We start from the raw sequence: 23296 nt of genomic DNA, 5'->3' as shown, positions 1-23296 counted from the left end.
TGACACTAAAGTGATATGAGTTTCTATTGTGAAGAGCTAGGAAGGACACACTCTTGTATATTACCTAAAAATAAACGCATCTTCCATAGTGATTTCTGGGCAACTCTAATTTGATCTGTGTTTTGTCAAAACAGAATCCCTAACACATGCTGTTCCTAATCTATGTACTTTGGTCGTTTTTCCTCTTCAAGTTCTCTTCTGAAAGTTTACCTCCCTTTCTGCTATATAGTATGCGATAATCTCGAGGGAATCTGAAGTGATTTGTTGTTTTTATATTCTTTCATGGGATGCGGGCGTCACTGGCAAGACCTGCATTTGTTGCCTATCCCTAATTTTTCCTTGAACTCAGTGGCTTGCTTGGCCATTTGGAGGGCAGTTAAGAGTCAACCGTATTGTTATTGTGATCTGGAATGCGCTGCCTGAAAGGGTGGTGAAATCGGAATCAATTGTAACTTTCAAAAGGGAATCGGATAAATACTTAAAAAGGGAAAAACATTGCAGCAAAGGGTAGGGAAGTGGGACTAATGGGATAGCTCTTTCAAAGAGCTGGCACAGGCACAATGGGACAAATGGCTCTGAAGAAGGGTCATACGGACTCGAGATGTCAACTCTGTTTCTCCCTCCACAGATGCTGTCAGGCCTGCTGAGTTTTTCCAGAATTTTCTGTTTTTGTTTGGGACAAATGGCCTTCTCGGTTCTGCAGCTTTCTATGACTCTCTGATTGACTTTCCTTCAAATGCCAAGTATGACAACACATTTCTTATCCTAATAACCCTTTGCATGAAAATTCTTCTCACCCCAATGCTTTTTATGCTTCCAATTCCAATCCTGAACTTACCCAACTTTTGATACTAATTTGTCATCCTTTACTATTCATTTCTTCATATCATTTTTTTTAATTGCAAACACCTATGTTAAATCCCCCCGGCCTGTTCTGACCTAAAGATTGCTACCTTTATGCTTTAAGTCTGGCATTTCATTCCATGTATCATGCCAATTTATACCTCCCCTTCTATGATTCAAATGAGTCAGAATTTGCTGGGAAAAAAACAGCATCTGAATGACCCCCAAAGTTATTAATATGCAAGGCAGTCAGCAACATGTGGCAAGGAAGAGATAGCAATGAATTGTAAATGGCCACAAAGCTGCTGAATGATTGGCACTGCTCCACCATTACCTTCACAAAATGGAATCTCACCTTTAACTACGCATGAGTTTCATGAAGTTTGAACTTTAATTGTCTGTTAAATTTGCCACCAAAAGTTAAGTCTAGCAATTAATAATGAAATGATCATTGTTAATGAGTGTGAATTAACCTTTCTGGCCCAGAAAGTGAACGACTGAAACTATCACGCCTAATCCTTTCAACTGGTGAATTGTTGTTGGAGATTTTAAAAATTTCAGATTTGACATTTTAAATTATTTTTCTTACTTGCCCTTTCTGTGTTTTTTTTCTCTGTCTTTCCCTCTCTTTGTTTCTCTTTCTGCAGCTGATTTAACATTGAGTTCACTCTCCTTCTCAGCCCTTCCTCAGTTTTTTTCTCAATCCTTAAATCTCTTATGAAGATAGCTGCTGGCCCCGTTGTTCATCAAGTCCCCAGATGCCCTGTTGTCCTCACTGCGTTAATACACACTTCCAGTAGCTCACAGGGGAGAAACTGTTGGAGTTGAAGGCTGCAGGAAAGAGTCTAACTAAATGGGAATGTCATGAGATGCCCTGCTCCAGCAAGCTCTGCCCTAATAGCTTTCAAAGATTTGTGTATTGATGTACCTATAACTCTGCTCCATTGCCTCCATGAGAATGTTACCATTCAGGCAATTTACCATTCAAAAATAGGTCATTGTGACATGCCAAAGGTACATGCAGCTGTAATGATTTGTAAATTAAGTCCACGTCAATATGTTAACTTGTTTAAGTCGAATTAATGAATAAATGTTAGTTCTTGAGATTATTCTCACCAAGAAAAAGCTGTCAATTTGATTGGAAAAAGTCAGTACTAAATATGAAATGGAGATCCTGTTTTTGTTTCTATACTGACTTTTTCATTAAAGTTACTGTTTGGAGAATTTTCAATGAATGGATTAGTTGCAGTACAAATATCAAAATTCTGAGACATTCTGAATAGCAAATTGCCTCATAACATGATGGTCAAGCATTCCTTCATTTCTCAATGTTGCAGGTTTTGCTGAAGTGTCATGATAAAGGATGCAACTTATGAAGCACACGAACAGCACGGGTTCAATTCCCGTACCGGCTGAGGTCACCATGAAGGCCCTGCCTTCTCAACCTCACCCCTCGCCTGAGGTGACCCTCAAGTTCAATTCACCACCAGTTGTCTCTCTCTGATGAGAGAGCAGCCTATAGTCCTCTGGGACTTTGGCGACATTCAATTTCTCACCATATACACCTTTACCTCGCTGAACCTAAAGTGATTTTTAAGGCTCCACTCCTGTGAGCCTTAGGGTGGAATTGTCCCCGGTTTGCACTAATTGTGGTAGCGGGTGGCTAAACTGTTGTTTTACCCATCGACCGCAATGGTGGCTTCTCACGCCATATTGTCCCAAACCCACTGCATTAATTATGTAAGCCTGGGAAACGCGCCGTTTCTATGGCAGGTTCACTTTCATTCGCCTGCCATGCTATCACCTCGCGGCTTCATCACGCCGGGTGCCTTATTTAAAGTGCAGCCACGTGTACACCTCTCAGTGCTTCCAGCCCTGAACTGCTGCATGGCAGACATGGCCCCGAAAGGCAAAAAGACTGCAGCCCCAGGTTCAATGATGCGTCCCTCGAGCGCCTTTTGGATACTGTGGAGGCCCGCCGTGATGTCCTCTACCTCCGCCTCGGCCGCAGGATGTGCAGCAGCCTCACCAATCCGGATTGGGAGGCAGTGGCAGCGGTGGTCAGCGCCAATGCCCTGCAAAAGAGGACAACCACTCAATGCCACAAAAGGATGAATGATCTCCTCCGTTCTGCCGAGGTAAGTCACTCTTCTCATCACTCTCAGCTCACACTCACAAACCCATCACACATTCACAGTGCCCTCATTCACTGCCAGTTCAAAGGACATCACCATTCACTCTCACACACACCTTCATTGTCCTCATCCTGTCCATGGCACCACTCACCACCCACACATGCCAGGCATACTTATCATCTGGCCTGGAATGTGTGGGTGACATGATACTTATACTCTCTCCATCTCTATTCATTCAGGACAAGCTGACACACAGCAAGAGGGAGAGGTCACAGACTGGTGGAGGAATGCCCAAAATCAAGGTCCTCACAGACTTTGAAAACAGAGCCATCCAGCTGGCCGGCGAGGATCTGGACCATTCCTGTGCTGACGGTGAGGTCGGCGATGCTCTCCCAAGTGAGGATCCAGCAGTGCAACATCCATCAGACAACCATGTCCTGAGTGATGTGTCCTGTATCACAGGCCACTGCCACGCACTCATTATCTCTCCTTGCTTTCGCAGGCACATCTGCCAAATACCTGATGGAGTCCATTACCCAGGGCCTCCAATCAAGTCCAAAGGAAGCCTCTGAAGAGGAACCTGAAGGCACCTTCCTTGAAGTCCCATTACAGCACTCACCCACACCCTCCACCAGCACAGAGACACACACCTCGCTGGGACCTAGCTTTAGGGTAGCCTCCGAATTGCAATCTGGTGATCCACAGCTGGTGGAGGCAGGGATTTCCCAGGTTTCTGGCACTCGGAGGACTGCTGGAGGCCAGAAATCTGCTGAGTCCGAGTCAAGTGATGAGCCTCTGGACTTGGTCATGTCACAGTTGCTGGAGCTGCAAAGGCAAGCTCGGGAACATCAGGACGGGATGTCCGCCACACTCCTCAGATTGCAAGACACGATGGAGGAGTTGGTCCACCTTCAGGCTGAGGTGATAGCACCACATGCCAACGCACCAAGGTCAACACTGGTAGGATGACAGCTGCCATGGAGATCTCGGTCCAGGACATCGCTCCTGCGCTGCTTCACAGGCTGAACTCCATCGCCGATGCCAAGTTGGCTTCCAACAGTGTGTACGCGAGAGGGATGTGGGGCAGCCCAATCACTCCAGCTCCCACTTCTGCTCAAGGAGTCAGCCAGGGGCCATCGGGAGGAGGGAGGAGGATCAGCAGATGTAACCCCTGGGGCCATCCACCCAGGTGACTCCGGGAGTGTCCGACCCATCAGAATTCCCTCTTCCTGTGACCTCAGCCACTCTAGCCCCACAGGCCGAGGAGGGTGCCGCTACCACACAGCAGGACATTGAAAGCGGGCTAGGGCCCTCCAAGCCTTGGCCCTCCAGAGGACACCTCACAAGGTCATCGCAGATGGAGCGTAGCAGTCAGCAGGCTGCCTCCACCTCTACTGAATGCCCAGGGAGCACCAAGACGTCGCGGCAGGGTTAGAGACATAGAAAAATAGAAGCAGGAATAGGAATAGGAATAGGTCATTTGGCCCTTCGAGTCCTTTTCACAACTTACTTTCCTACCTATCTTTGTGTCATCAGCAAATTTGGCAACCATCCCTTCACTCCCTTCATCCAAGCATTTATATAAATTGTAAACAGTTGAGTTCCCAGCACTGATCCCTGTGGCACACCACTCATTACATCTTGCCAACCTGAAAAAGACCCATTTATGCCAACTCTCTGCTTCCTGTTAGCTAACCAATCTTCTATCCATGCCAATATGTTACCCCCTACACCATGAGCTTTTATTTTCTGCAATAACCTTTGATGTGGCACTTTATCAAATTTCTTCTGGAAATCTAAGTACAGTACATCCACCTTTATCCACAGCACGTTACTTTCTCAAAGAACTCCAAATAGTTGGTTCAACATGATTTCCCTTTCACATACCATGCTGACTCTGCTTGATGACCTTGAGCTTATCCAAGTGCCCTGTTACAATATCTTTAACAATAGCTCCTAACATTTTCCCATGACAGATGTTAAGCTAACTGGCCTGTAGCTTCCCACTTTCTGTCTTCCTCCCTTTTTGAATAATGCAGCTATATTTGCTCTCTTCCAATCTAATGGGACCTTCCCCAAATCTAGGGAGCTTTGGAAAATTAAAACCAATGCATCAACTATCTCACTACACACCTCTTTTAAGACCTTAGGATGAAGTCCATCAGGACCCAAGCTCTAGTAAGCCCACAGCTCCAACAATTTACTCGGTAGCACTTCTCTGGTGACTGTAATTTTCCTGACTTCATTCCCTACTTTCATTTCCCGGTTAAAGCTCTTTCTGGAATGTTACTTGTATCCTCTATAATGAAAACTAATGCAAAATACCTGTTCAATTCATCTGCCGTCTCTTTGTTTTCCAGTATCAATTCTCCAGACTCACATTCTATTGGACTTTATTAACTCTTCTCTTTTTTAAATATTTAAGAAAACCCTTACTATCTGTTTTTATATTTCTGGCTAGCTTTCTCTTATGCTCTAACTTTCCACTTCTTATTAGTCTTTTAATCCTTCTTTGCTGTTCTTATATTCTGTCCAATCTTCTGACATGCTTGTTCTTTACGTTTGATAATATCTTTAATCTTTCTAGTTAACCACTGATGGTGTGCTGTCCCTTGGACTTTTTCTCACTTGTTGGAATGTATCTATTCTGTGTATTCTGAAATATCCCTTTAAATATTAGCCACTGCATCTCTATTGACCTAACCCTTAACCTAATTTGCCAATTCACTTTGGCCAGCTCAGCTTTCATGCCCTCACAATTGCCCATAACTAAATTTAAAAACTTCATCTCAGACCCACTCCTCCCCCTCAAACTGAATGTAAAATTCAAGCATATTATGGTCGCTGCTACCTAGGGGTGCCTTCAATATGAGATCATTAATTAATCCCGTCTCATTGCACAATCCAAATCTAGTATAGCCGGCTCTCTGGTTGGCTCCAGAACATACTGTTCTAAGAAACTAACCCGTAAACATTCAGAGTACTCCTCATCTAGGCTATCTTTGCCCATCTGACTTTTCCAGTCAATATATAAATTAAAATCTCCCATGATTATCGGCATGCCTTCATGACAAACTCCAGTTATTTCTTCCTTTATGCTGAACCCTACCATGTGGTTACTCTTAGGGGGCCTGTACATAACTCCCACAAGTGATTTCTTGCCTTTATCTTTTCCCAGCTCTACCCAAACCGTTTCCACGTCCAGGTTTCCTGACCTTAGATCATCCCTCTTTATTGTGCTAATAACATCATTAACTAACACAGCCACCCTTCCACCTTTACCTTACTTACCATCCTTCCTAAATATCCTGTACTCTTCAATATTCAGGTCCCAATCCATGTTCTCCTGCAGCCATGTCTCCATAATGGCTATCAAATCATAATTATTTAATTCTATGTGCGCTGTCAGTTCATCTGTTTTGATTTGAATGCTACGTACATTCAGATACAGAGCTTTTAATTTTATCCTTTTATTCTTTTTATAACATCTAGTTTCATCTCTTGATTTACTGTTAGATTTGTACTGTCTCTTCCTGTCACAGTCTGTTTTTCATTTCCTGTAATAATACCTTTTTCTTTTATTTTGTCTTTGCTCTTTGATTTACCACATCTTCCCACATCTGATCCCTTGCCCCCACTATTTAGTTTAAAACCCTCCGTACTTCCCTAATTATGGACTTGTAAGGACACCGGTCCCAGCATGGTTCAGGTGTAGACTGTCTCCACGATACAGACCCCACTTTCCCCAGTATTGGTGCCAGTGCCCCATGAACCGGTACCCACTTCCCCCACACCAGTCTTTGAGCCACACATTCCTCTCCCTAATCTGATTTGTCCTATGCCAATTTGCGCATGGTTCAGGTAATAATCCAGAGGTTATGACCTTTGAGGTTCTGCTTCTTAATTAGGTGCCTAGGTCTTCATGCTGACTGCGCAGAACCTCCTTCTTTGTCCTGCCTATGTCGCTGGTACCTACATGAACCATGATGACTGGGTCCTCCCCTTCCCACTGCAGGTTCCAGCCCCGAGCAGATGTACCGCACCCTGGCACCAGACAGGCAACACAACCAACTGGACTCACGCTCTTTGCTGCAGAGAACAGTGTCAATCGCTCTGACTATACTATCCCCTACTACCGCTACATTCCTTTTTGTTCCCTCTGACTTGAATGGCTTCCTGTATCATGGTGCCATGGCCACTTAGCTCATCCGCCCTGCAGCCCCCACTCTCATCCAAACAAACTCACAAAACCTCAAAACTGCTGGACAGTTGTAGAGGCTGAGGCTCCTGCCCTTGAGTCCCCTTACCTGCCTCAGTCGCAGTCACACTCCCTGACCACTGGCCAAATCAGAAGACCCGGTCCTAAGAGGTGTGACTGCCTCCTGGTCCAAAGAATTCAGGTAACATTCCCCCTCCCTGATGCATCACAGTGTTTGTAGTTCAGCCTCCAGCTCATAAATTGGAGCTGAAGCTGCTCAAATTTCAAACAATTACTGTAGATGTGTTTGCCCTGGGTCAAACTAGCATCCAGGAGCACCCACATGCTGCAGCTGCGACACATCACCTGTCCTGACATCTTTAATGTGTTCTAATTAACTATTTAATTATTTTATTCAATTATATATTTTACTTCAGTGTTTATATATTTTATTAACCTTACCACCAGTTGCAAGATTATTTTGAACCTTAGTCACTTGCCAGATACTCACCAAATAACTAGCTGCTTCTTCTGTAGCAGAGTACGACCACTTCCTGAAGGCTGAGAAAGTTAGAAAGCAGAAAGCAAAAGGGCATCTCTTTCCCTTCCTTCCCAACTCCGTTAATTACCCAACTCCCAGTGCTCTATTCTAAATCACAGTAAACCTTACCTAAAGCTCCTCTTTACCCCATGCACCGAATTCCCACTTTGAACCAAATTTCCAAATTTACTCACTTGGTGTCTGGCTCACTCAGACCAAAGTCTCCCCTCTGTTCCTGCGCACCTTTTACTGATACTGTGCACTCACCTCTATGTTCCCCTCAAAGTGCAGCCTGCCAAGTCCGCGCGTGTTATCTGCTGTTGATCCCGTGTGGGGGGATGATTCAGGCAGGCTGGCCTTATAATGGTATGCAGATGTATTACAATGAGTTTCCCGATGGCGGGAAATGCGGCCCACCATCAACGTGCTGAGCAGATGATCGCAAACTGGTTTCACTATGTTGTGAAACCAATTTCTGGCCGCCTCGCCATATTGTCCGCTCACACCGCCGAGCACGGCCAGCGCCAGCGGGCACAGAAAATTCTGCCCTTAGACCAGAACGTGGGTTGCAGAATCTTTTCCGTTGTGTAATAGCCCTAATTTCACAGTAAGACCCTCTTCCTGGTTTGAAAGTGCTAACCTCTACTCTGGGTATCAATGACACACAACAACTTGGATATTGTTCCACTGAATGTGATGCACCTTTATTTAACCACTTAACAATAGTACATACTCACAATAAAGCCAGTTGCTTAGTTTCCCTGCAAGCCGGAGTCCGTCTCAGTGGTGTCTGCCAATGATCCCTCCGTGCTTTGACTTCAGAGCAACTGACCAAACCGTTCTAACCGCTGCAGCAAAGATGTCCCCGTGGGTTCTTCCTTTATGCCTCTTTTTTTTATGGCCCTGTGCCATATAAGGTAAAGCCTGCTTTAACACATTTAGTTGGCTTGCACTACCTTATCCATGCTTTCTCCAGATGTTTTCTGTTGAGGCCCCCTTTGAAGGCCACGCTTGAGGTACGATTGCCAGCTTGACACTGCTTTGTTATCTCTAACACTGTTATCAACTTCCAAAGCTGGGAGAGGGAGGCATGTTTATTACCCCTTAATGAAACACAGTCTGCCTTCCCTGGTAGGAGCAACCTCGTAGTTTAATTCATTTTGCAGAACTTACTAATTCTAGCATGGCTTTGTCTTGGCTAAATTAACCATCCTGCTTTGCGTCTTCAAGCCCACAGTGCAGCTCTTTAGATATCTTTGGTCTGGGTTAGCCTTTCGCCTTGATGTTCCGTGTTACACTATGAGACAGACATTGCACACAAGGCTACAGCACAGCTGGTCTACATTTATTAATATAAAAGAAATAAAGCAACAGTTACATGGTTAAAAAGTGTACATTAAAAAAGTAAATATTGTGTTGGCTTACAGCATTCACCCTTTAAGTGTATAATTGCGACTTCTAAGAACATTACTACACTTACATGAGCATTGCTTGCTTATTGTTTTTTAGCCCAGTGTTTCAGCTTTCTATGTCTACGCTGGTGACATAATTCATACAATAGATGTATGACTAATAAAACAACTGTATAACTAATACAAGAAAAATAATTCATATCCAAGAATGGACTTCAATATTACTCCCCTAGTCCCATAACCTATCCCACCAAGACCATTGCTTAGTGGTCTAGATTTCTTGTAGAATCTCATGATTTACTTGCTTAAGTGATGGTATATTTTCTGAGATTCATAAATACCTTCCCATAGCTCAACCAGTTGTCCTGGTAGTGAGGGGATATCATAAGCTAAATTTTCCACATACTCCCACAGCTCCCCTTCATTTGTGTCTCCAGCTTTAATTTCAATGCAGTTATGACTGTAAATATTCTCTTTCCTCAGCCTCACAGGTCACTCAGGAATGAAACAAAAAGTACGTAGGATTATTGGGCATTTCAAATTCGACCCTTACTGATAACATCTCCCTACACTACATAGACTACCTGAGTAGGCTTAAAGATTGCCTTCACTATCTCCATGGTACAGTTTACTTTCAGGATGTTAAACCCACAGGTCAGCTGACCATGCCTTTCCCTCCTGTCAGGATACACCAATTCATCCCTTCGAGTGTGACAAGCCCTCAAGATGGGTTCCCATTATATAATCACCCATATTCACTGCATAGGTCATCCCCTTCTAAAACTCTGATATTCTCAACCTTACATATCGGAAGTGGTTTCACCCCTTGCGATGTTAGTGGAAGGTAAAGCAGCAATTCCATCAACTTCCATTTTTCCTTTTCACAATCTATCTGTTCAGGATATACATGGACCAAACCCCTGAGCTGATACACGATGATGTTTTCATGTTTAGTCAATGTTTCCGACCGGTCATTAGTAACCCATGAGGGCTCTTCCCCTTTGTGAAATTTGTTTCATGTTGTCACTGGCTTGCTCTACCAACCAGGAGCCATGCATAACAAATGCCTCATTCCTGGGAGCATCACTGGAGGTATTCCTGTCACCCCGGATGAGTTTATTAATAGCCCTGACGTGATTCTCCAATTGTTTCACCGCCCTCTTCAGGTGCATGGTTATAATTTGGTCCTCTGTTAGTTCAGAGTCCTGATTGGTATTCTCTTCAGTTACAATGTTCTTCATTTTTCCCTTTTGGTTTTGCATCTCTACCTCCAGAGAGGCCAGATCCAAACAATTCACAATACCCCCGTGTTAAATATTGTGGCAGCATCATTGACTAAATATATTTTTTTCCTGATTTTAATCCCATTCCCTGCAGATTTATAGTACTGTCACCAACCTGCTATCCCCGTCTCCAGGCCAATGGCTTGTCCAACACTTGTTCTAACGTTTGTTCATACAGACTCCTTGCCTTTTTACCACACCAATCTGGTAATCCTATCCCTGTCAAATTCAACATCACCGCTACCACCTCATGGTGTACATCCTGATACAATGTTTTCCCAGTAGGCATTAACGCTAGACCATTCTTTGGACCTAGTTTATGCTCTGGAGACTCCACTGCCTGACTTTCACTGCAGCTCGAAGATGGCTAGGGGCTGATGATTTGGGTAGCTCTTCGGGCAATCCCAGCCTTATTCCCGACAATGACCCCCAAATGCACTACCCTTGGACAGGAGCACATGTGTACACCCCCTGCTCTCCCTTTATTTGGGTCCAGTAAACAGTGACAGCCTTAGTATCAATGTAGTGCACCCAGCCAGATATTCCTCAGTTTTCCCTTATCACATCCCCAGTCTAAAGTCACTAACCTTGGCTTGGACCAAGACATATAATATAGGACAGAGCCCCAAGCTTCACCGCCACCACCGTTAAGTTTATGGTTGCCCTTAATTTACTTTGCCCTGGAACCAGACAGTTCAATCTGACCTAGTGGAGTGATGAATTTTAACTTCTTCCTGATTTGTAGCCTTGGGGTGGCCTCCTCTCCGTGTCACTCCAGGTTCCCCCTGCTGCTGGGGTTTCCCTAATTCCCCCTTCCCCTTACTTGGGGTATCCCGAGCATCTTCATCTAAAGGACCACCCCTTCACCATTTAGCAAACTTTAACCACAACGGGCTGTTCTCCAATGTGACCTGGTGTCGGAACATTGTGTCCCTTTACCCAATTCTAGCATCAAGATGCAACATCATTTAGGGCTGGTGTCATTACAACTCTGTAATTCCTTGAGCCATCCGACCATAATTCCCTGAGAGGCTTTCTGCAGTCTCGCTTAAAATGACCCTTTCCTCCACAATTATAACATTCCACAGTTCTTGGCCCTTTGGTCCCTCCTTCATGTTGCCATTTCTTAGGAGCTGTTCCCTTTATGTCGCACACCTCTTTTGGCTAATGGTCCGACCCAAAGCCTTTTCTGCCAGACTTCTCTCAAATTGGATGTCATCTTTCTCATGACTCCTGCCTCCATATTGTCTGCTGCCTCTGGGTCAAATCCTCAAAGGCTGATTGTAAATGCGGTAACAAGTGGGCTGTTAGTGTCCACATCCATTGGTTAAGGCTGCCCCCCCCCAGAGGTCAGCTTGGGCCCAGTCCAGACCTCCATGAGCTCCGTTATATACTGACCATAGTCTCACAGCATAAACATTTCAGCTTTCCATGGATCACTGTCTCACTGCCTCCAGCAATTTAAAAGGATCCCCTCTTCCTAAGCCCATAGCTGTTATAACTCTCCCTTTCAATGCACCCAAGGCCATCTGTCCCAACTTTCCTTCATTTTGAAGTGTTGCATTAGGTGTTAGATCCTAAGGTAAAAAGCAACAGTTTGTTTTTCTCTCCATCATTGAGGTCGTATAGCCCCACTATCTGAGCAATCTGTAGGAAGTGTCCGTAAGGATCTTTACCTGACTCTAACTTTGACATGTCCACTGCCATTTTTCACAGGAGATCTGTATATGGGACTACAAACTCACAGTACAGCACCCCTAGACCCTGTTGACCAACCGGTGGATGTTGATATCTCTGTTGTCTTATAGGGACTGTGGACAGCAGGTGGCCTCCTGGCCGACCGTTGTCCTGTCCGTCTGCTACTGGTGGGTCATCCTCATCGGTAGCGGGATCTTTCTGCTTCTCCATTTCTGTAATTGTTGTCTTTCGATTACCCATCTCACACACAACTCCCTTGTGCACCTGCAACTGCTCTCTCAACCTCTCTATCTTGCACAGGCTCTCAGTGCGATCTGCTTTAATACCTTTCCCCTCTAGACACTGTTGGTGCATAGGAGGGTCGGCGACTTTCAGGTCCTCAGCCTCTCGTTCTGCTGTCTGCCCTGCGGCCCTGCTCTACTGCTTGTGCAGCCCATTCATCACACTGATGCTGATTATTGACACACTCACTTTCCAGATACTGAGTCTTTCTTAACCCTTGTTTCCTTTCCAGCTCAAATCTTTCACTGTCCTTTGCCTCATCTCTCTCTCTCTCGTTGTCCAGCTGTTTCATTAACCCATTAATAACCACATCCCACTCACTGAGCTTCATATCTCTCTCCTCCAGCTCCTGCTTGAGTTTTGTTTTCTTGGCCTCATCTTTCCTGTACTGTCGCTAAGATCCTAAGATAAAAATAAGATCCTAAGATAAAAAGCAACAGTTTGTTTTTCTCTCCCTCATTGAGGTCGTGTAGCCCCGCTATTTGAACTATCTGTAGGAAGTATCCATAAGGATCTTTACCTGACTCTAACTTTGACATGTCCACTGCCATTTTTCACAGGGCATCTGTATATGGGATTACAAACTCACAGTACAGCACCCCTAGACCCTGTTGACCAACCGGTGGATGTTGATATCTCTGCTGTCTTATAGGGACTATGGACAGCAGGTGGCCTCCTGGTCGACCGTTGTCATCGGCCAAACTGTTTTCGTCGAGGTCTGCTTACAAGAGGACCCTTGTGTCCACTGTTCTGCCTCATCTACTGGACTATCGCTCTCCAGGAGAACTCAAAACCACCTCTGTTGAGAGGTAACTTCACTGCCGCGTACTTCAAGACCAGCCCATGCATAGCACCTCTGGCCATTGCTTTACCTTCAAGTGCCTGGCTAGCCAGTTGTAAGACCCACTTCCTGGTCTGAAACTTCTTGCTTCTATTCTGGTGCACAACAACTTGGGTATTGTTCCACTAGATGTAGTACATCTTTATTAAACCACTAAACAATAGTACAATAGTAACAATAGTACAATAGTAACAATAGTACAATAGTAACAATAGTACAATAGTAACAATAGTACATACTCATGATAATACCGGGTGCTTAGTTTCACCTCGAGCCAGAGTCAGTCTTGGTGGTCAATCTGCCAACGAGTCCTCCATGCATGACTTCGGAGTGACTGATCAAATAACTCTAACCACTGCAGCAACAATGTTCCTGTGGGCTCTTTCTTTATACCTTTTTTTTTGCTATCGCCCTGTACCATAAAAGGTAAAGCCTGCTTTTAATCCATTTAATTGGCTTTCAATTACATCACTGTTCTTCTCCAAGCTTTCTTCCGATCTCTCTTGTTTAGGCCCCCTTTGAAGGCCAGGCTTGAAGTACCATAGCCAGCTTGACTCTGCTTCGTTATCTCTAACACTGTTATCAATCTCTACGGCTGGGAGAAGGAGGCATGTTTATTACCCCTTAAAGAGGCTGTTTGTCTTCCCTGGTATGAGCAGCCCTGCAGTTTAATTCATTTTGCAGAACTTGCTAATCCTAGCAAGGTTTTGTCTTGGCTAAATTAACCATCCTGCTTTGCATCTTCGAGCCCACAGTACAGTTCAATACAGTTCTTTAGATATCTTTGGTCTGGGCTCACCTCTCGTCTTGATGCTCCATGTTACCACCATGAGACAGACTCTGCACACAGGGTTACACCACAACCAGTCTCCATTTATTAATATAAAATAAACAGCTACAAAGTGATTGTGCATTAAAAAGGTAAATAATACTTTGACTTACACATCCCATAATCGTGTCTAATGAGGCACAGTTCCAGGGCTAATGTGAAAAGCAGAAAGTGCTGGAAAAACCTGCCAGGTTTGGCCACATCCATGGAGAGAGAAACAGAGTTAACGTTTCAGGTTGATGACCTTTCATCAGAACTGGGAAAAGTTAGAGATGTAATAGGTTTTGAGCTTCTCGATTAGCAGTTCCAGGGCTGTTCCCCTCAAAGGAGCAGCTGCAGGTCGCTCTGATAAAAGGGGGAAAATAACACTGCGGCACTCATTTTTGGAAGTGCAAGGGGAAGCATGAATGTTCCCATCCTCTACACGTCCCTCTCTGCTTCATAACCCCACGTTTAAGGGCTCGTGTACAGTGCTGGTTGCTTGTCAAGTATTCTGACCCCGAAAATGACTGGGGCCTCTTATTGGTCCTGCTGGGTGGGCAGTGCGATCTCTGCGTTCATCCGATGCACAATGTACAGCCTGAATAAAACTTGGCCCACAGGAATTCTCAAGGCCCAAAGAACATGATCCTAGCACTTGAAACAAATTCTCACGCTATTATTAATTTATTTGTGCTTTGTAGAATTCAGCCTTTCCAAATGAACATGATTTCCCAACGTAATGCTATCTCTTCCGGTTTAAAAGGCCGTACACTTTCTTCTGGGGGTAGGGGAACTGCATTCTCTGAGTGAGTGTGGGGAAAATCGTGGGCTCTTTTCAGACTTGTGCTGGTGGTGGTTGAAGTTTCTCCTCCTCCCATCAACGTGCACTCAGAAAATTGCCCACATTTCATTTGGGAAAAAAATCTGAATCCAAGAACAGAGCCTTCAGAAATATCGCCTGAATTACAACTGAGAAGATTAGAATATTACGAGATAGCAGAAATGCTCTGCTGTGAGATTTTTGTGCTCAATTACTCTTTTCAACAGTCTTGTATCCCAGGTTTTTATCGCGTTGATGGAATATTGTTTGGAGGCATCTGTCAACAGTGTGAATGCAATGGCCATGCTACAGAATGTGACATTAACAGCACTTGCCTGGTAAGTCCCAGTTGATGTGATTTACCTAATGTGCAATCCAATACGAGGTGGAATCCTAAAAGCAGAACATTGTTATTGCGGTAGACAATAGGGACCGGTTCTTGTACAATTTCACATTTCTTTGTAAAAATCTGATGGTACCGACAAATGGGAACTTGTCCAAAGCTTTTTCGAGGTATCGTATCTGTCTGGGTTATATGACTTCAACCTTTCAAGGATTGTATTTTCGATTTAAGTTCCAGGCCAAGGCCAGGGATGCTCAGGGTAACTATCCCAGCTGAGATTAGCAAACTTGTGGTCAGGCTCTGCGTCTTTATGGCTTTTATATTTATTTTAGTTTTTTTTTTAATGAAGAGCTGTATTATTTATAGATATATAAATAGTTACCATTTTAAATTACTTGCCTAGGGGAGATAAGGACTTGTGATTGCTTTGAGTAATTGTTTTTTCCCTGCTTATTATATTTTAAAGAAATCCCTGTGTCAATTTTGGCTCAGTCAGTTGCGCTGTTTATTCTGAGCCAGGTCGGTGGGGGATGGGGGTGGTGCACAGGGTCAAATCCCACTCCAGAATATGCATTGATGCATAAATTGAATGCCTTTAGAGAAGATCTTGTGGCTCAGTCAGTAGTGTTTCTGCCTCTGAGTTCAATTCCCACTCCAGGACTTGTTGGCCATGGAAGAAGTGTTCATGATGTAGTTTAGCGGGTTGATAGATTGCCTGTTCCCCAAAAGGGGAAAGTGGTGTGTGTAACGATGCAGCACAAGCAAGCATGGATTTTATTGATTAATCATTCTGTCAGATGCACTTGGCAATTTGTCAAACAGTTGGTTTAGAAATGCTGAATTTTTGTCCAATGGCTCGCAAAAGTTTTTATTTTAGGTGAATCTTTTATAAAAAGTATAAAGGTACACTTTAATAAAAGGAATGAAGTACAAAGGCTCTTTAGGTAAAATGGTTGCCAACCCCTGATCTTAGGCCGACCTCAATGCAGTACTGAGGGAATGCTGCAATGTCGGAGGTGCCATCTTCTGCACAAGATGCTAGGCTCCTGTCTGCCCCCTCAGGTGGATATAACAGAAGAGAGTGCAGTTAGCTGCTGTATCCTGGCCAATATTGAATCATGGCCTCAAAAATGAAATTGGCAGTTTTTTTTATCTGTTTGCTGTTTGTGGGAGCTTGCTGTGTACAAATTGGCTGCCACATTTCCTACATTACAAGAGTGACTACACCTCAAAGTACTTAATTGCCTGTAAAGCACTTTGGGATTGCCTGATGTTGTGAAAGGTGCCATGTAAATGCAAGTCTTTCCTTTTTTTCACTCATTTCCAGGACTGTCAGCACAACACAACTGGCCCAAATTGCAATCAGTGCTCCTTTGGTTTATATGGTGATCCCACCAGAGGGACTGCTGAGGATTGCCAACCATGTGCTTGCCCACTGAACATTTCCTCGAACAAGTAAGCCTGTTGTCCTTTGTACTGCAAGGGAGGTTATAAATGCTGTTGCCTTAGCAACTATAATCATTGTAATAAAGAGGAAATTCACTACAAATTTGACAATAAATAGACCCTTTCTACACAAGTATTTTGTGTACATGAAGTATACTGCAGAGAACATTCATCAGATTTATGATGTCCTCTGCAGTGGTATAACAACACCTTCAGCAGAGAATAAATTACTCTATATCCTATAACCTAACTGTAAAATGTTGTGACTGCATCTAAGTCTAAACATATTGTTCAGTCTTCAAATGTAGCCACCATGTTGAAAATCCCATTTTAGGTTAAATGATTGGGGCCTGAGGGAGAGGTTCAAGGTTGCATTATCGTTTAGATACTTAGCTAACAGATGAAATAATAATATGTCTATTGAAACTAAATTCTCTGCTTTGCAGCCAAGTTTTGGACCCTTGGGAATGGTAGAAGTGGAAAATAAAATGCAACAATCATTCTGAGTGAACTGTTTCTTTAAACTTAACTATTATTTATTAATTAAAAGAGCTAAACGTTTTAACCATCTGATTTAATTATGATAGCAACAGTGGCGTGTTACAGTTCACTCAGGGTGTCCAAGTTGCTCTGGCGACATGCACACTCACATGCATGTTGTAGTCCCGAGCTATGAATAGTGATGGTAGAGGCTCCAATGTTCTCTCCATCACATGGCTGACCAGGAATCTCTCCTACTCTTAGCGCCTGCTTTTGGCATGTGTTGAAAGGATTTGCAGGTTGATATTCAACCTGTTTGGCTATGTTATGAATATAACTGCCTTGACCATCAAACCCTGGGGTGGGACTTAAACCTGAAGTTTTTGGCTCAGAAATAGGGCTGCTATCCACTGTGCCCCAAGACCGCGACAGAAATAGAATACTCTCTTGATCACTCCATAAGCAAACTCCACAACCCCTAACTAGAGCCACAGTTTCTTCCTATCATGGAAGAACAATGAACAGTGAGGAATGTTCACACTGAAAATTGAGGCACTTTCCAATTTTGGGCTCTCTGTTAGAAGCAAACTGTCCACTACTCCATCCATTAATGGATCATAACCACCCCACACACTCCACCAACAAACTTTATCACCAAGAACCTTTTACAATCAATACATCCCATCAGTTTGAACTGGATAGCAAACAAGGTCCCATCCCAGAGGTGAAAGACCATTACTTAAGCAAGTCTATCAGTCCTTTAACATAATTTGAAAGGACTGCAGTCTTTTACCTTCTTCATGCCATCTCTGTGGACAGTCTGATGTTTGAATAACTGATGATATTGATGTTGTTAATTATTTTCTCTAGTTTCAGTCCCACCTGCTACTTAAACAAAACAGGAACCATCGTATGTGACCAGTGCCGGCTGGGCTATGCAGGAACCAGATGTGACAGGTAATAGATAAAACCTAACGAGTATTGGCAAATGGGTTTTGATTAAGGTGTGATTTCCACTTACAATCTAAATTTCTTTATGATTTGATCAAAGCATTCAAGATAATCGATTAGGAGAAAATATTCCTGCCAGCTGGGAAGTCTAGAACTAGGGGACAATATAGGCAATAAATGCTGGCCTAGCCAGCGACGCCCACATCCCGTGGACAAAGAAAAATCAAAAAATTAGAGCCAAATGATTAGGAGTGAAAGTCACAGAATCACCAAATTGCTGCAGCACAGAAGGAGGCTATTTGGCCCATCGTGTCTGCACCAGCTCTCCAAATGAGCAATTCACCTCATGCCATTCTCTCGCCTTCTCCCCATAACCCTGCAAATTAGAACACATCTCCTCATGCAAAGGCTGGCAGAAGTTTGGAACTCTCTTCCACAAAGAGCATTTAATGCCAGATCAATTCATTTTAAAACTGCGATCGATAATTTTTTGTTAGCCAAAGGCATAAAGGTAAAGATAGATTTGTGGAGTTAAGTCACAGGTCAGCCATCATCTCATTGAAAGGTGGAACTAGCTCGAGGGGCTAAGTGACTGACACTGGTGGTGATAGATTGGAAAATGTTGATGAACAAAGGGACCTGGGTGTCCTTGTACACCAATCACTGAAAACAAGCATGCAGCTGCAGCAAGCAGTTAAGAAGGCAAATGGTATGTTGGCCTTCATTGTGAGAGGACTTGAGTACAGGAGCAAGGATGTCTTACTGCAGCTGTACAGGGCCTTGGTGAGACCACATCTGGAGCATTGTGTGCAGTTTTAGTATCCTTACCTTCGAAAGATTATACTTGCCTTAGAGGGAGTGTAGTGAAGGTTCACCAGACTGATTCCAGGGATGGTAGGATTGCCGTATGAGGAGAGATTGAGCCAACTAGACCTGTATTCACTGGAGTTTAGAAGAACGAGAGGAGACTTCATTGAAACATATAAAATTCTGCCTGGGCTGGACAGACTGGATGCAGGGATGATGTTTCCACTGGCTGGGGGTCTAGAACAAGGGGCCACAGCATCAGGGTGCAGAGCAGACCATTTAGGACTGAGATGAGGAGAAACCTCTTTACTCAGAAGGTAGTGAACCTATGGAATTCGCTACCACAAGGGGCTGTGGAGACCAAGTCGCTGAACATATTTAAGAAGGAAATAGATAGATTTCAGGACTCTAAAGGCATCAAGGGGTATGGGGAGAGTGCAGGTCTGGCAGCATCTGTGGAGAGAGAAACAGAGTTAACGTTTCAAGTCCGTATGACTCTTCTTCAGAGCTGAAGAGAAGTAGAAATGTGATGGAATTTATACTGGTTAAGGAGGGGGGTGGTGTCATGGACACAAGACTAAGGGAGTGTTAATGCTAGTGGTGAAGATTTAAGAAGGTGCTGATAGTGGCATATGCAAAAGCCAGAACTTGGTTCCCAAATCTGTCTTTATTCCCCGGGGTCCTGCTGTTTAAGCAATGATGCTAAATGAACCTTTCACCCACATGGAGGCACTGACAGCCAGCCTGGATCACTGTGAACCAGGTGGCAACATTCAATTTAGTCCTCAAATCCAACAACAATTATTTGCATTTATATAGCACCTTTTAATATAGTGAAACCTCCCAAGGCACTTCAACCGGAATGTTATCAAACGAAGTTTGTCAGTGAGACACATAAGGAGACAGTAGGGCACTTGGTCAAAGAGATGGGTCTTGAGGAGCATTTTAAAGGGAGGGAGAGATGGAAAGGTTTGGAGGGGGAGTTCCAGAGGTTAGGACCTGTAAGGCATGGCCACTAATGGTGGAGCAATTAAAATCAGGGTTGCACAAAAGATCAGAATTAAAGGAGCAGAGAATTGCTGGAGGGTTGTAGAACTACAGGAGATTATAGAGAAAGGAAGGGGTGAGTCATGAAGAGATTTGAAAACAAGGATGAGAATTCTAAAATCATGCATTGCTGACTGGGAGCCAATGTAGGTCAGAGAACACAGATGATAGGTGAATGGGATTTTGTATGAGTTAGGATACGGGCATCTGAGTTTTGGATAACTTCCAAGTTTATGAAGGGTGAAAGATGGGAGGCCAGCCAGGAGATTATTAAAATATCACCAACACCAGAGGAACACCAGAGGTAACAAAAGCATGGATGGGGGTTTCAACAGTGGATAAACTGAGGCAGGAATGGAGATGAACGATGAGGCAGAAGCGGTGGAGGGAATATGTAGTCGGAAGCTCGTCTCTGGGTCTAATATGACCAATGTTGTGAACAGTCTGGTTCAGTCACGGACAGCTGCCAGGGAGAGAGCTGGTTGCTAGAGAACAGTTTGTGGTGGGGATTGAAGACAATCGGCGGGATTTTCCACACCCACCCGCCGCAAAGATCGTCCCGTCCCGCGGCAAGTCAATGGACTTCTGGCTGGGGCACCGCCTCGCCTGCGGTGGGTCCCACCCGCCATGGGGCCAGAAAACCCCAGCCAATGGCTTCAGTCTCCCCAATATTTAGTTGGAGGAAATTTCTGCTCGTCCTGTACTGGACATTGGACAAAGCAGTCTGACAATACGGAGACGGTGGAGGGGTCGAGCGAGATGGTGGTGAGGTAGAATTGAGTGTTGTCAGTGTACATATGGAAACTGATGCTGTGGTGTAGTATAATATCGGATAGTGTCGGTGCAGACTCGATGGGCCGAAGGACCTCTTCTGCGCTGTGTGATTCTGTGAATATCGCTGAGGAGCATCTAACACCAGGAGGGGGTTCAAGGATAGATAACTGGGGGATACAAGAGATAATGATGCTTGAAGAACAGGAAGAGAAAGCATTACTAGCTACAATTAAATATAGATAAGAATGGAGGTAGGTGAGTGCAGTCCATCCAAGTTGGACAATGGAAGAAAACTGTTGGTGTGGTCAACTCTGCCGCAGGTTGCAGACAGGTTGAGGAGGATGAGGAAGGAGAGTTTATCATGGTCGCATTCCTGTAGGAAGTTATTTCTGACTTTGCTAAGAGCCATTTAGGTACTGTGGCAGGGGCAGAAACCTGAATGGAGGGATTTAAACGTGGAGCTCTAGGAAAGAGGGCATGGATTTGGGAGGCAGTAGCGTGTGTAAGGACTCTGGAGTGTAAAGGAACCTTGGAGGTGGGCAGTAGTTTACAGGAGTGGTATTTTGTGAGCAGAGGGGTGGTGATGGCAGATTTGAAGCATCGGACAAGAAGACAAGACAATATTTATTCAGTGGCTGGAATTTGCATCCCCCCCCATGCCCTGGGGGTGGTAAGGGAGGCTCTGTCGCGTGGGATGAATGGCCCTGTTTTGTGATGTATGATTTCAGGATGCATTGTTACCTGGAATATGTGGTGACACTGTGAACACGTTCATCCAGCCCCCAGACAGAGAGGTTTCAATAGCACTTAGTGCATCGAAAGTGCATGCTTTGTTCAGTGAAATGAAAACAAGGCTTGGAGATGATATCCCTCGGGGGGTCTACAGTGACATGGCTAGAATGTGACCTCACATTGCCATTTTGCTGACAGCTTGTGTCCTTTCAAGCCAGCTTTCTGCTGTAGGCATCAGGATACGGAACAATGGCTGCCCATAAGCTGCTGGAGTTGTTGTTTGCTAACAGAAAACCTGACAAGGGTCACCAAGAGACTAATGATACCAGAATTAGAAAGTCCGGAGAAGGAAATTTTTGATATTGCAGGCCATTAATAGTCTGTGCACTATAGACTCAAAGCCTGCTTCGACATCTGAGTCCAGTACACACCCAGTCTTCTCTCAAACATAGGATTACATGGGATATCACAGAATCACACAGTGCAGAAGGGGCCCTTCGGCCCATTGAGTCTGTACCGACACGTAAGAAACACCTGACCGACCCTACCTAATCCCATTTACCAGCACTTGGCCCATAGCCTTGAATGTTATGATGTGCCAAGTGCTCATTCAGGTACTTTTTTAAAGGATGTGAGGCAACCCGCCTCCACCACCCTCCCAGGCAGCGCATTCCAGACCGTCACCACCCTCTGGGTAAAAAAGTTTTTCCTCACATCCCCCCTAAACCTCCTGCCCCTCACCTTGAACTTGTGTCCCCTCGTGACTGACCCTTCAACTAAGGGGAACAGCTGCTCCCTATCCACCCTGTCCATGCCCCTCATAATCTTGTACACCTCCATCAGGTCGCCCCTCAGTCTTCTCTGCTCCAATGAAAACAACCCAAGTCTATCCAACCTCTCTTCATAACTTAAATGTTCCATCCCAGGCAACATCCTGGTGAATCTCCTCTGCACCCCCTCCAGTGCAATCACATCCTTCCTATAATGTGGCGACCAGAACTGCACACAGTACTCCAGCTGTGGCCTCACCAAGGTTCTATACAACTCCAACATGACCTCCCTTCTTTTGTAATCTATGCCTCGATTGATAAAGGCAAGTGTCCCATATGCCTTTTTCACCACCCACTAACATGCCCCTCCGCGATATGCGATACAGAAACAGGCCATTCAATTCAGCCAGTCCATGCCAGTGCTTATACTTCACTCAAGCCTTCTCTCAACTTACCTCATCCAAAACTATCAGTGTAATCTTTTCTCCCCGAAATGCTTGTCTAGTTTCCCCTTAAATGCACCTGTAGTATTTGCTTCAGCTGTGGTAAGAGTTCCACATACTCGCCACTCTTTGGGTGAAGGAGTTTATTGTGAAATACTGATTGGATTTATTGACAACTATCTTATATTGATGGCTTTGAGTTATGCTCTTCCCCACAAGGCGATGTTGCTTTCTTTTGCTCTGCCAGGGAGAAGAGCCAGATACCAACGCATCCATTTCATTGAAATAATGTTTTGTGCAAGTGTCATGATGGTTTATTTTTTAAGCCATTGCTAATTGCTGCGCTGGTAAGATCTTCACAAATACAACATGCACACCACCCTTTATCACCAGCAAGAAGTGGCCACAGTGGATTAGCACATCACAGAATTATTCCTATGCATGAACTGAAATGGCCCCTCTGAGAGTCTGTTCATGGGTAATAGGTTAAATCAGAGATCAGCTTGCAACAGATGTTTAAAGCTTGGGCTGCTTGTAGAGAAAAGAAGACTTGCCTTTGTAAAGCGCTTTTTCATGACCACCAGACATCTCAAAGCACTTTACAGCCAATGAAGTACTTTTCGAAGTATAGTCACTATT

General features: G+C 44.4%; 1 protein-coding gene across 1 annotated transcript in view; it reads left to right on the top strand.

Moving 5' to 3' along the window:
* lama1 (laminin, alpha 1) overlaps nt 1-23296 on the top strand; it is a 327154-nt gene that overhangs the window by 138042 nt on the left and 165816 nt on the right. The window contains exons 16-18 of the mRNA XM_078541251.1: nt 15092-15202; nt 16535-16662; nt 18004-18090. Of these exons, the coding sequence (XP_078397377.1) occupies nt 15092-15202; nt 16535-16662; nt 18004-18090 (326 nt within the window). The remainder of the gene's footprint in view (nt 1-15091; nt 15203-16534; nt 16663-18003; nt 18091-23296) is intronic.

This window comes from Cetorhinus maximus, chromosome 4 (genome assembly GCF_964194155.1).
Source record: "Cetorhinus maximus chromosome 4, sCetMax3.hap1.1, whole genome shotgun sequence".
In the NCBI taxonomy this organism is placed as follows: Eukaryota; Metazoa; Chordata; class Chondrichthyes; order Lamniformes; family Cetorhinidae; genus Cetorhinus; species Cetorhinus maximus.
Note: the sequence above shows the minus strand (reverse complement) of the source record. Positions and strands in the feature narration are given on the sequence as shown.